Below are 14,621 nucleotides of genomic sequence, written 5' to 3'. Positions count from 1 at the left end.
TAAATCCTCCCAAAAAATTCTAAATTATTTTAGTTCATCTTTAAAAAAGACACTCAATTTAAAATTATCTTGAATTTAAATAAAATAATATATAAAATTAATTTAAATTCATTCAAACCTAAACCTAACTTCATTAGACTGCCTCAATCCATCTATCTAGCAATATGGTCTTATGATTGGAATGGATCGTCAAAGTATTTCTTACATCGAACTTCGAAAAATATAAAAAGACGAAGACCTACACGTCGGACGGCACGGATTTCGGTCAACCATCGTTGGACGCGTATTCTTTACAGCTGGGGCCCCACACAAGCTCTTTCGACATTCGGAAGTTGCCCCGTCCCTTCCTTCCCAGCACGGATGCTGACTCATCCGCAGACTCCAGAAAGTCCACATGCACCGACACGTGCACTGCCCCTCGCCTCAGGGCCTTTTGGTAATTGCGGCCAAGAGCGTGGAAATGGTTCGGTTACTGTCTGTCAGCTTTGTCGACAGACGGCCGAAAGCGGGGCGGAAGTAAGATGACCCTCTGCACACGGAGCAGCGGATGATTGGTCAGGAAAAAAAAGCCGTGGCCGCCTTGGTTCATTGGAGACGAACGAGACCAGCGGCTGTTCATAGCGGAAGTAACGGCGTGGGCGTGGGCAGTCACAGGGTCCCATCCTCGAGACTTATCTACGCTTTTTCTGGAAAGAGAAAAAAACGTTGTAAATTTTTTTGAGCTGTCCAGTCTCAGTCTCCATAGTCGTCTTACTTCCCCTGAACCCCCCCATCCCTCCCCTCACTTTCTCTCTCTCTGTTTTTTCTTCTTTGCAGATAGGCATTCTCTGAGGTAAGCTTCTATCCTCTTCTTCCTTATCTGTTTTGCTGGTTACTGTAGTTCTGGAAATGGATTAGGGTTTTCCAAGAGTTCTCGAACCACTTGTTATAGTTGAATCTATGGTTTTACGGTTTTAGCGGACTAGTGCGGTGTGTCTTTAGATTCGAGTCATTTCTCTGCGTCTCTGTTTCTGGAGTGTGTCAAATTCGGGATTTTTTATATTTTTTGCAAATTCTGTATCGGCGATTCTGTTTGGAGTTGTTTTGTGTGGTGTGTGTGTGTGTGTGTGTGTGTGTGTGTGTGTGTAATTTAATACCTTTTTAGAAGATTGTTTCATGAAAGAAGAAGTGGGTCGGGGGGGGGGGGGGGGTGTGGGGAATTGATGTATTTCTTGAAATTTGAGAATCAATAGGTTGAGATTTGAATTGCGGTTTTAGGATTTCATTTCCGTAGATGGTAATGGATCCGCATCTAAGAAGGTTCCCCGGTTTCACCAATGGAATCCAGCTGGGTAATCAGTACCTACCGGTTCTTGCGGATCAGGGTTTAGTTGGCGGACCCAGACCCAGATTTCAAGACGCCTCTGTGGATTGCACTTTCAGGGGAATTCAATTTCTTCCGCCGCCTAATCCACCACCGAGTTGTGCAAGCACAAGCACAGTCCCTAGTGTGAGCCCTGAGGAGGATTCTCAGGAGGATTGCGATTTTTCTGATGCAGTTTTGGGGTACATAAACAAGATTCTCATGGAAGAAGACTTGGATGATAAGACTTGTATGCTGCAGGAGTCTTTGGAGCTTCAAGCTGCCGAGAAATCCTTCTATGAGGTGATTGGGAAAAGATACCCACCTTCGCCTGATCAAAACCACTTCTATGTTGATCAAGGTGGTGAGAGGCCAGATGATAATTTCGTTGGAAATTACACTAGTTATGTCAGTAGTAGCTTTTTAGTCGGTCCCAACTTTCGGGGTGAAGGCGAATTTAATCCGTGCCAAGTACAAAGTCTACAATTTGAAGGCACAAATGGATCCTCTAATTCATCTTTTAGCTCTTTAAATAGCGCCAGTGGTGTTGTAGATGGATTGCTGGAATCTCCAATTAGCACTCTTCAGGTCCCGGATTTGTATAGTGAGAACCAGTTAGCTTTGCAGTTCAGGAAGGGAGTCGAGGAAGCTAGTAAATTCCTCCCAAACAGTGAGGACTTGAGTGTTAATTTGAATGTCAATGGGTTTGTGCATCAGGAACTGAAGGAGTGGATTGAGGTGACTGTGAAGGCTGAGAAAAAGGAGTGGGGGGAGTGCTCACCAAATGGGTCTAAGGGGAGGAAGAATCCTCACAGAGAGGATTTTGGTCTAGAAGATGAGAGGAGTAGCAAACAGCCAGCAGTTTGTACCGATTCCCCCTTGCGGTCTGAGATGTTTGATTTGGTGTTGCTTTGCAATGGAGGGAAATCCTTGATGGATCTCAGAGAATCCCTGCAAAATGGAACGAACAAAACAGTGCAGCAGAATATCCCATCAAAGTTATCCAAGTCTGGAAAGGGCAGAGGAAAGAAACCAAGAGACAAGAAGGAAGTGGTGGACCTGAGAACTCTACTGATTCATTGTGCACAAGCGGTTGCAGCAGATGATTGCAAAAGTGCGAATGAACTACTAAAGCAGATTAAGCAACACGCTTCTCCTTTTGGCGATGGGAATCAGAGATTGGCCCATTGCTTTGCCAATGGGCTCGAGGCACGCATAGCTGGTACTGGTAGCCAGATTCATAGAGCCATTGTTAGTAAGAGAACATCTGCTGCAGATATCTTGAAAGCTTATCATTTATATTGTGCTGTTTGCCCATTTCGGAAGCTCTCAAATCTTTTCTCAAGCAGAACGATCATTAATGCAGCAGTGAATTATATGCGAGTACATGTCATAGATTTTGGGATCCACTATGGCTTCCAGTGGCCCACCTTCTTCCAACGTTTGTCAGAAAGACCCGGCGGACCCCCAAAAGTTAGGATAACCGGGATAGATTTTCCCCGGCCTGGCTTCCGACCAGCAGAGCGAATTGAGGAGACAGGGCGTCGCTTAGCAACTTATGCTGAGAGCTTTAATGTGCAATTCGAGTACCATGCCATAGCAAAAAGATGGGATATCATTTCACTTGAGGAGCTCAAAATCAAGAGGGATGAACTGCTCGTTGTCAATTGTTTGTATCGGTTTCAGAACTTGCTTGATGAGTCGGTGACTGCGGAGAGTCCGAGGAACATGGTTCTTAACTTGATAAGGAAGATTAGTCCTGATATTTTCATTCACGGGGTTCTTAATGGTGCCTTCAATGCTCCCTTCTTTGTTACACGGTTTCGCGAGGCTCTTTTTCACTTCTCTGCGCTGTTTGATATGCTTGAAGCTAATGTGCCTCGCGAGGACTGGGAGAGGATACTGATTGAGAGAGAGATTTTTGGGAAGGAAGCCTTGAATGTTATAGCTTGTGAGGGGTGGGAGAGAGTTGAGAGGCCAGAGACCTACAAGCAGTCACAACTCCGTAATCTGAGAGCTGGGTTTGTGCAGCGCCCTCTGGACAGGGAAGTCATGCGAAGAGCAGAAATGAGGTTGAGGTCAATTTACCATAAGGATTTTTCAATTGATGAAGATAGCCAGTGGATGTTGCAGGGATGGAAGGGGCGAATCGTTTATGCCCTTTCGTCTTGGAAACCTGCATAGGAAACCTGAAAAATAAGCATATGTTGTTAGTACTGTTAGAATCGTGGCCCTGCTAGCTTCAGTATTCAGTTGGGATAATTGACAACCCGTGGTTAGGCTGTTCTTTAGCTCTCAATTTACAATTTCCTCTCTCAAGTAAATTACTATCCTGATGGGTAAATGGGGAAGCTGCTTTTACAAGTGACTACTTGACTGCTTACTACACATCCTAGGAGAATAGCCAGTGTGGGAATTGTAAGTATCACGATTACCAATGGACGAGTCTCGCATAGCCTTGACACTATTTCTGCTTAGAAGCTCTGCTCTTTGTACTCTGAACTCATATTCCAATAGATATTTTTGGTTGCTGTAGCAGATGCATTCTCCTCTTTAGAATCTAACATTGTAAAGGAGAAAATTGTGGGACACTTGCTATATGATTAAGAATAGCCTCTTTGGCCATTGATTTTCTGATGAGCTTGTGCAAACCTCTCTCCTCTCTCTCTCTTGCAGAAAAGATTATAATGTCCTGTGTGTCCATTATATTTTATTATGACTGAATGATCTGCATTTCACTTGAAGGGCCTGTTCAGCAGGAAGAGGGAAGGTTCTGTTTGTCCCTTGGCTCGTGTCAAGGAATGTTTGTTGTCTTAAACAGTGAACCATAGTGTATACTGATTTTTGTGCTATCCCTATATAGTCTAGGATGCCTAGTTGCATTTAGCTGTAGGGCGATTCATCGATCCAAATGCCTTAGCATTTTTGGTTTGCGTAATGGAGCGGGATAGGAAAATAATAGAATAAAAATTTGAATGGGAACCAAGGAAATCAAATGAGAAATTTAATTTCATCCCTCTTCATTTCGTTTTATTCTTACCTACAAAACTTGCAATAAATTCAATTCCTCGCAGAACAATATAATATCTCTAATGTTTCCAAGGGTAGGCTCCATTGGCAAAAACCTCCCAACACCTTAACTTTGAGCTTCTGCATAAAACAGTTCTCAGAACAAATTTCCTTCTTTGAATTTTCTAAACAAATTTTGTTGCATTTAAGAACAAAAATTTGGAGCTGTGAATACGAATATGTATAAAATTACATAAAATTTTGCATCAAAATTTACTAAAATTCACACAATCTTAAATTTTACAATTCCAAATTTGTAATTCCAGAAGTAAAGCATTAATTAATTTTATATGTTAACAGTAGCACCCATCACATAATGGTTGTATATATATCAATCATTCTCCTGCATCTGGCAAGTTGAATTTGCGGGCTGCTTTTGTCATCGTTCAGAACAGCACGTCTTGCGATGGAGGGTTGAGTATAGAATTAAAGAGTATTCGAATTTAAATGGAGAAGGACAGAAGATTGGAGAAACTCTCATCATTCTACAGACTAACACCTTAACTTGCTGAGTGCTGGCTGGTTTTCTCTTCATAAAAAATTATTAAATTCATACAAATTCAAACTCAAATCTCGAATTCACACTCTCGATACTATTTAAGCGTATAGTATGCCATTTATAAACTAACTAAATAGAAATTTTGAATTTTTGTAAGACTTTAACCTTCTACATCTCTTCCTAAGTTCTTTTTAGTAGCATACACATGTAAGAAAGTCGGTCTGATAAAAAGTGAATAGGCCACAAAAAGTCGTTATTGTTTTCACTAGTATTTTAACTATTTACAACTTCACCCAATGTTTTGGGTATATCATTTACCTTGTTTAAACATTATAAGAATTAAAAAAAGGAGTATATGAGTAACCAGTTACATATATATTCAATCCCTACAATCATTATCTTACATACATGCAAATAAACTAAAACCACAAATACTTAAACACCTAATATACCTAGACCATATTCAATATTAGCTACTATTATTATGAGAAAATATTAAATATACCGTATTGAAACCAACATAAATTCATTAATTATGCTTATAAAAAAATAATATACATGATGAAATTACGGTGGTTTCAGTATATATACCTAGTGTACATACTATTTTTTATTAATATTATTATGATTTTTGATGCTATACATTTGAATTTTAACAACAATATAAGCACTGTGCTTTCATCAAGTCTTTGGCAATTGTCTGGCCTTGATCCCCTCAATTTTGTTGAAGATTAAACTTGAACAGTGGGACGGTGGCAGCAAAATTTGATGGTGGCAGCTTTACCAACCCCAACCCACTGTTGTTGAATTGCAGTGGAGAGTAGGCCACCAACCTCACCAACTAGCCTACAATTGTTGATTTTAATCTTCACTTGTTATGCTATAAAAAGATGTGTGTGTGTAACGTAATGTGTGGTGTAGAAAGGGTGAATAACCAACGAGAAGAGAGAAATTTGTAACTTGAATTCATCTCTATATTTTTTTTTTAGATTGAAATTAATTGTTTTGTATTTGTATGCAATCCTCACTGAGTTTCAATCACAACTAGTAATTGAGTGAGTTCCCTCCACCCATCAGTGGTATTAGAGCATCCAGGTTCACTAAAATTCGGCAAATGAAGGGAAATTTGATTTTTTTCCCAGATTTGAAGTTGCTTAAAATCCAAAATTGAGCATACCATTGTGAAACTCGCGTCGAGACGATTCCAACGGAGAAAACCGTGCTTCAAATGGAGTCCGGAAGACCTCACATGCGCTCTCACACACCAACAAACAACACAGCGTTATCTAGAAGCACTGCGCGCGCCGGCAAGAGTGCTAACCGGCAAGTTCATGTGCTACACACCCCTTGCACGCGTCTTCTTCGCCCGACTAGTGAGATCCGACCCAAAACCTGATCCGCGACCCGGCCCAACAACCCAGAACCGACTCGCGAACACGACCCAACCCGCATCCAGTCATCGACATGTGGCACACACAGAAGCTGCCACGTGTCTTAAGGGTAATAACTAACGCCCTTATTCTTCATTAAGTCAAACCGTTTTTTTTTTTTTTTTTTTTTTTTAAATGGTTCAAAATTTGTTTGGCCAGTTCAGTGATTTTTAAACTGGTTCTTTGCAACCCAAAATCGGTTCCTAAAGTTTTTCGACCTACTGAACACATTGGTGGCATCAAATTTGCCAAAATCTATCCCCATTACTCTGTTTTTTGATATATTAAATCAAATGGCTAACGGTACTACACAAGCTGTATTTCAAAGTTGACATGGGAGAATTATGACAACTGGTCTATTCAAATAAGAGCATTTCTAGGTGCTCAGGATGTCATGGACATAGTTGAAAATGGATACAGAGAAAGCCCCTCAAAAGAAGCCGAAGCAACTATGTCTGACGCTCAAAGAACCATCTTGCAAGCCAATCGAAAGAAGGATTGCAAGGCGAAGTCCATAATCTATCAAGGCCTTGATGAGGCCACGTTCAAAATCATCGCCTTTGCCAAGACATCCAAAGAAGTTTGGGACTCTCTCCATCAAACACACAAAGGTGCAGACTAAGTGAAGAAGATTCATCTTCAAACATTGCGAGGTGATTTCGAATCTTTAAGAATGAAATCTACTAAATCTATTGCTGATTACTATACACGAGTTATGGTAGTATCAAATCAATTGAGAAGAAATGGAGAGACTCTCAATAACAAGAGAATTTGTGAAAAAATTTGCGATCTTTGGATCCAAAATTTGATTATATAGCTGTGACCATGGAAGAAACAAAAGATTTGGAAACCATGTCCGTGGAAGAACTTGTGGGCTCACTCCAAGCCCATGAGAAGAAAGTCAACAGAAGGAGTGCAGATAAAGCACTAGAGCAAGCCCTCCAAACGAAGTTGCCCCTTACTATAGATAGATACGACAAAGGGGGACGTCACAACAAGGAAAGGGACGAGGCTAAGGATCTCATGGAAGAAATTATGGAAATTTTGAATCCAGAGAAGGTGGCAGAGGCGAAAGAGGTCCCACTAGAGAAGGACGCAATCAACAGAACTATGTCCCATGAGGTAGAGGATAAGGAAGAAGAGGGGGATATAATAATCATCTGAAAGTTGACAAGAGAAACATTCAGTGCTACAACTGCCACAAGTACGAACACTACAGTAATGAGTGCAGAGGTAATACCCAAAATCACAAAGTAAATGAAAATGCTAACTTTACAGAAAAGGAGAAAGCCGAAGGAAAATCATTGATGTTGATGGCACACAATTCAACCCACCAGGACCAAAATGTTTGGTACCTTAACTTTGGAGCCAGGAATCACATGACTGGAAGAAAGAACCTGTTTACTGAACTTGATGAGAAAGTTCAGGGAGAGATATCATTTGGTGATCTCTCTAAAGTCTCAGTTCGAGGAAGAGGAAATGTCCTAATCAAGAAAAAGGATGGAGACCATGCTTTTATCTCCAATGTGTACTATGTGGCAGCCATGAAGACTAATATACTTAGTTTCAGACAGCTTGTGGAGAAAGATTACCAAATTAGCCTCTGAGATAAACATATGGTGATAACAGACACTCGAGGTAAGCTCATTACATGAGTACAAATGGCAAAGAATCGAATGTTTCCGCTCGCCATTCAACATGATACGCCAAGGTGTTTGAGCGCTATCATCAAAGATAAAGATGATATCTTAACTTTGAAAGTTTGAAACAATTAGGGAGCAAAAAGAGAGTGAAAAGCTTACCCAACATCCATAACCCAAATGTGATATGTGAAAGTTGTGTTCTAAGCAAGTAAAACAAAAACAACTTTGGAAAGCAAACCGACTGGAGATCTACCATGTTACTCCAGCTAATACACACAGACATGTGTGGTCCATTGAGGCCATTTTCAAATGGACAGAACCAATACTTCCTCACCTTCATTAACGATTACAGTAGGAAGATTTGGGTCTACTTCCTAAAAAGGAACTCAAAGGTGTTTGACAAGTTCAAAGAGTTCAAAGCTCTTGTGGAGAAATAAAGTGGCTATCGCATCAAGTCACTCCGATCAGACCAATGAGGAGAGTACAAGGATGAAACTTTCTTAGAATTCTTTAGGCAACAAGGGATTAAAAAACAGTTCACACCAACCTATACTTCTTAGTTGAATGGTGTAGTTGAGAGGAAGAACTGCACTATCCTTAACATGGCTAGAAGCATGTTAAAGGATAAGAATGTGCCTAAGAGTTTTTGGGCAGAAGCAGTATCATGTGCAGTTTATCTGCTTAACAGGTGTCCTACGAAGAGTCTTGATACAAAGACGCCACATAAAGCCTAGAGTATTCACAAGCCCAGTGTGAGTCATCTTAGAGTGTTTGGTTCCATAGCCTACGCCAAGATCCCAGATGCAAGAAGGACAAAGTTGGAAGATAAAGGAGACAAATATATCCTTGTTGGATATGGCGACAGCCCCATGCGATATCGAATATACAATCCCATCAACAAGAAAGTTATTCACAATAGGGATGTCATTTTTGAAGAAAATGAATCCTTGAAGTGGGACCAGGATGAATCTTCCAAAGATGCGGAATTAACACTTGAAGGAGAAGAACCCACACAGAAAAGAGAAGTGGCTATCAAGTCACAAGTTCCCGAGTTGCTGACACCTCCACACGGTTCACCACATAGGAATGGAGCTTCATCACCAATTGAGCGTGAAATCTCAGACATGAGGCCTAGAGGAGCTCGTAATCTAGTTGATCTATATAAAACTACAGAATCAATAAAGGAGTATGTTACACTATATTGTCTATTGTTGACCAACGACCTGGTTAGTTTTGAGGAGGCTAACGAAGAAGACAAACGGACAAAAGCGATGGATGAGGAGATTCAATCCATAGAGAAGAATAAGACTTGGGAGCTAACAAATCTCTCGAAGGGCCGCAAAACTATTGGTGTGAAATGAGTCTACAAGACCAAGAAGAACGCTCAAGGAGAAGTTCAGAGATATAAAGCAAGACTTGTCGCCAAGGGCTACAAGCAGAAAGAAGGGATTGATTATGGAGAAATCTTTGCCCCGGTTGCCAGGCTTGAAACTATGAGATTACTAATTTCACTATCAGCACAAAATGGATGGAAGATTTACCAGCTAAATGACTCACTCTAAAAATGAGCAGCTCGGAAGCTATCCTAAGTATAGGAGTTCAGTCGTGTAATATTTAGCTCAAGGGGCCAGATCGTCTCCTCATGGAATGTAATTTAATTCCAAATTTTACGTGATTCCAATCAGAAAAAAAAAAAAGAAAAACAAAAGGGTCACTAAACACAGTTCAGATTCAGGTTTTTGAGATGTTTGAGATTTTCTTTTGTCGAATTGAAGTAACATGCAATTTAAATTATGAATTCTAACACGCACTAAATTTAACACTGAGAAACGGAAATCCTACATTTAATAGCCGAGTAAGAATTGAAATACGCATTTGGACTTCGGCATAAAAACTAAAGATGATAATTTTCCTACTTAATTTAAGCACACAACTAAAGATAAACTCATTCAAACACAAATTCAACAATAACCAAGTTTCTAACGCAATTAAGAACTTAAACCAAAATTAAAACTTTAACAATTAAACAATAAACTAAACACGATAAAAAAAAAAAAAAAAGAACTTTAATTAATTAAACTAAAATTAAATAGAATTCAAAAAAAATTAAATTTTAAAGAAGACAACTAATTTAAAGCCTATTTTTTCCTTTTATCTTTGTTTTTTTTTAAGAAATCAAACTGAACTTTAATTGAATAAAAACTAACTCAAGAAAATATTAAGTCTAATGCTAATATTAATTAAGAGAAGAAAGAAAATAAATTAACTTGAGTAATAATATCCCAACAAAGAATTAAAAGTTAAAACTTTAAATGAAATCCTAATGAACTACCAAATTACTAATATTAAATTACTACTTTAAAGGGAGAATAAGAGCGAGAGAGAGAGAGAGAGAGAGAATAGGATGCTGGTCGTATACACAGCGCCTTTAAGCTGTTGTGTTTCTTTGCTTCTTGTAGTTAGCAATAGCACAACAACAAGGTGGAGGACTTCAGCTAGGGTGCTTCCACGGCAACAAAAAAATAGAGAGCTCCTTGGGTTGGCCTTCCAGTAGTAGCACACAGCAGGCCGTAGGGGACACCAGCAGCCGAAGGATGGCTTTGTGTGGGTAGCAACTACACAGCTACACAACAGCAAGGAGAGCAGCAGGTTCGGCTTCAGAAGGAGCAAGGAGCATAGTGGCTTCGGGTTGTAGCTAGAGGGAAAGAAACGCAAGGAAAAGAAGAGAAGAGAAGAGAAGAGAAGAGAGAAGGGAGAGAAGGAAAGAGAGGGTGTCGGCTGGGGAGAGAGGAGAGTAGAGGAAGAAGAGAGTGATAAGAGAGGAAGAGGGAATGGGAGCCGACTGGGAAAGGGAAAGTGAAAAAAAATTATATAAAGAGGGAGCCCCCAGCCCTACCCAGCGCACCAAACAAAAAGGACCCGGCTGCATGGCCGAGTCAAATCAAGGTAATTTATTTTTTTTCTTTTTTTTTTCTTTTCTTGTTTCTTTTTTTTTTTTTTTCTCAGCACACAAGAACGATTTGGACCATACTAAAGTATGTATCTCTCAAAGCTTAAAACAAAAAAGTTGTAGATAATTTCCTTAACTTTCCACAGCATATTGAATTGTCTCAATCAGAACTCGAAAGATAAAGTTATGCACAGATTACGAAGTAGTATCAATTTTAGCTTCCAATAATTGTCCTGTAATAAAAAATACTAAAAATTTATAAATTACTCAATAAAACTCAAAAATTATAAAAAGAGCACAATGTATATTGAGAGTAATTAGGTATTTAATTAAAAATATATGCCTCAATGCATGAATTAAAACACATAATTACACAATTTAAGCGCGTAATCACACCCCCCCCCCCAAAACTAACGTTTTGCTAGTCTCTAGCAAATAACGTGAATGAATTTTAGGGCGGTACCCACAAATACTAACTCCAAAAAACATGAAACGACTGCACATGCGACACATTCATACCAATTCACATACATGAATATAACCAAATTTCATACAAGCTCATCATATACAATGCACACAACTTTAAAGTAAGTCATTCATGCAAGTTTCATCGTTATATAGCCATTAAGAACAGTATGCTCACATGAAGTTAACCAGTGGTACAATTCAGAGTTAATGTAGTCATATAAATTTGAGTATAAACAAGCGAAATCTCGAGGTATGTGTAATGTGTATGACTCGTTACAGCCAGTATACCAGTGGATACCTACAAAACGGTCATTTTGACTCAGCCTAACTAATATACCCTCAAAAATACTCAAAAAGGATAGGTTCACTCATCATATGTGAGGAGGAGTGTCGCGATCAAACATCTCACATATTGTAAGGAACAAATGCTAAATATATGGAGTGAACTAGTCTGAAAAGGATCTAACCTATTTGTGAGGTGTCGAATCTTTCACCCTAAAATATTCTCACCTACTCGCCATATCCAACCAAAACCACCCTAACTCAACTTATTCATAAACCAGGCGTAAATATATCTGAGGCATTAAGCGATTGAAGAGTCTTCATATGTGGAGAACATGTGCCGTGTCCCTGACATTTTGTGATATTTGTGTGGAGTAGGTATTAACCTTTCATTTCATGTGCATTTCTATTTTTCTTATTCTTTCTTCTGCTTATTCTTCAATTCTTTTTCTTCATGGTCAATTAGGACAATCCTTACACTTCTTTGTTGTCTTCATACCACTCATATGAATTAAGCTCGAGCAGTAGTACATGAACAAAGTCTATCTCCAGGGGTGGTTCAGCCTTTACATCTTGAGTAGGTTACAAGACCTAGGTTTCTATCTCCCCACTAGATGCCACCTTTAGGCTAGCAAGTCAAAAAAAAACAAAACTAGTGTACAAAGAATCATTTAGAAGAAAAGAAAATTGAGTTTCATGAACTCTGATTTGATGTTAACACTCAAAAGGACGATAAATAGCTCAAGGATACCTTACAAGGTGTCATAGTCGTCATGGGTGTTCTCTCAGTGCTGACAAGGAACCCTAAGTGCAATGAATCACGTGAATGTGTCTATTCAGCCTCATGAGATACCATGTAAATACAAGAATTTATATAGTCAAATTAACACGAATGAACTACTAATCAACCTTCATTGAGTTACAAAGTCATATAAAGAGAAAATACCCATAAATGACTCGAGTGTGTAATTCTTAGGTTATATGCAAGTATGTGAAGTGTATAAGTCAGTGTTAATCATGGCATAATCATCTATCTTCAATACTCTTTCTTTCTTTCTTTCTTTCTTTTTAATTAATTAATACAAAACTCAGCAAGTGGACATACACAGTGTCACATGTAAATTCTCACCCCCCAACTAAAGTGGAACATTGTCCTCAATATGAAAACGTAGGGGAAATAGAAAAACTGTGCACGGATGAACAAACTACTAGAAATAAAAAATAAAAAAAATCACTACCAGCTAATGCAATATAAAAAAAAAATGCAAATAAAGAAAACAAATAAAATAAAAAGAAAAAGAAAAGTAATGAGAGAGAAGTCAGAAAACTCCCCTGGGGTCTTGTAGAAGCAAGACCTCTTTATTTGAGTGGAAGGGAATCATGAAAGGTTTGAGTCGTTGTCTATTGACTGTGAAACTATTGTCATTCTTTAGATCCAAAATCTCCACTGCTCCGTGAGGATGAACATGTTTAAAGATGTATGGGCCACCCCATCGGGACTTCAGTTTCCTAGGAAATAGATGTAACCGGGAGTCGTAGAGGAGAACTTGCTGATTCGGGAAAAGGTGCTTGTCCTTGATTTTCCTATCATGCAACAGCTTCATGCGTTCCTTCGCTAAGCGAGCATTGTCATAGGCTTTCCTGGATTCTTCAAGCTCACATACCTGCAACTTTCTCAAACCTTTAGCATCATCAAGGGAAAAGTTAATTTGTTTAATAGCCCATAATACACGATGTTGAATTTCAACAGGTAAATGACATGTCTTACCATAAATTAACCTGTAGGGAAACATCCCTAAATTCATCTTGAATGCAGTTCAGTAGGCCCAGAGTGCGTCAACCAGCTTTTCTGACCAGTATTTTTTATCAGGGCAAACCATTTTCTTAAGTATGATCTTGATTTCTTTGTTGGCTAGCTTAGCCTGACCATTAGTTTGAGGATGATATGGAGTAAAGACCTTACGGGTAACTCCATATTTTTGCATTAATTTTTCAAATGGTTTGTTACAAAAGTGCATCCCACTATCACTAATTATCGCCTTGGGCATGCCAAAACATGCGAATAATTCCTTGAGAAATCGGATGATAACCCTGTGGTCATTTGTCCTACAAGGTATAACTTCCACCCATTTTGAAACATGATCCACAACAACTAGAATATAAGAATTTCCAAAAGAGTTTGGAAAGGTCCTATAAAGTCAATTCCCCAATAGTCAAAGATTTCAAGAGTCAAAATAGGAGACATAGGCATTTCATTTTTTGCTGTAATTTTCCCTAGTTTCTGACATACCTTACAAGTTTTACAAAAATTCTCAACATCTTTGAACATAGTAGGCCAGTAAAGTCCACTCTGCAAAATTTTTTAAACAATTTACTTTGCAGCAAAGTGACCTCCACATGCTCAACTATTACAAAAATGCATCACGGAAGTGAATTCATCATCAGACACACATCTACGAACCAATTGATCAGAGCAGTATTTAAACAGGTATGGATTGTCAAAATAGTAATGTCGTACCTCCGCAAGGAACTTACGCTTATCCTGAGTTAACTAATGTTCTGGCATTCGGTCGGTGACAAGGTAGTTCATAATATCGGCAAACCATGGAGTGTGTGACGCTGGAAAAAGATGCTCATCAAGAAAATCATCATTTAAGGGAGAAGGAGATACATGCACATCAGGTAGCTATAAACGAGAGAGATGGTAAGCTACAACATTTTCCACGCCCTTTTTATCTCGAATGGTGATGTCAAATTCCTGAAGAAGTAGAATCCATCTGATCAACATGGGTTTAGCATCCTTTTTTGCTAACAAATATTTCAAAGCAGAGTGATCAGTAAAAATAATGATAGGTGATCCAATGACACAAGAACGAAATTTTTTTAAGGAAAATACAACAGCTAACAATTCCTTTTCAATGGTGGTATAATTTTTCTG

General features: G+C 38.9%; 1 protein-coding gene across 1 annotated transcript; it reads left to right on the top strand.

The window, feature by feature from the left end:
* The first annotated feature begins 538 nt into the window (after nucleotides 1–538).
* On the top strand, nucleotides 539–3,979 carry LOC131159706 (scarecrow-like protein 9). Its single transcript, XM_058114822.1, has 2 exons — nucleotides 539–832; nucleotides 1,258–3,979. Exon 2 carries the CDS (start codon nucleotides 1,274–1,276, stop codon nucleotides 3,524–3,526), a length of 2,253 nt encoding a protein of 750 aa, XP_057970805.1. The 5' UTR covers nucleotides 539–832; nucleotides 1,258–1,273; the 3' UTR covers nucleotides 3,527–3,979.
* Nucleotides 3,980–14,621: the final 10,642 nt, after the last annotated feature.

Source organism: Malania oleifera, chromosome 7 (assembly GCF_029873635.1).
Source record: "Malania oleifera isolate guangnan ecotype guangnan chromosome 7, ASM2987363v1, whole genome shotgun sequence".
Classification (NCBI taxonomy): Eukaryota; Viridiplantae; Streptophyta; class Magnoliopsida; order Santalales; family Ximeniaceae; genus Malania; species Malania oleifera.
This window is presented reverse-complemented; position numbering and strand designations above follow the sequence as displayed.

Coding starts and splice junctions, on each gene's coding strand:
- LOC131159706 (XM_058114822.1), top strand. CDS start 1,274: ATGGTAATGGATCCGCATCTAAGAAGGTTCCCCGGTTTCACCAATGGA.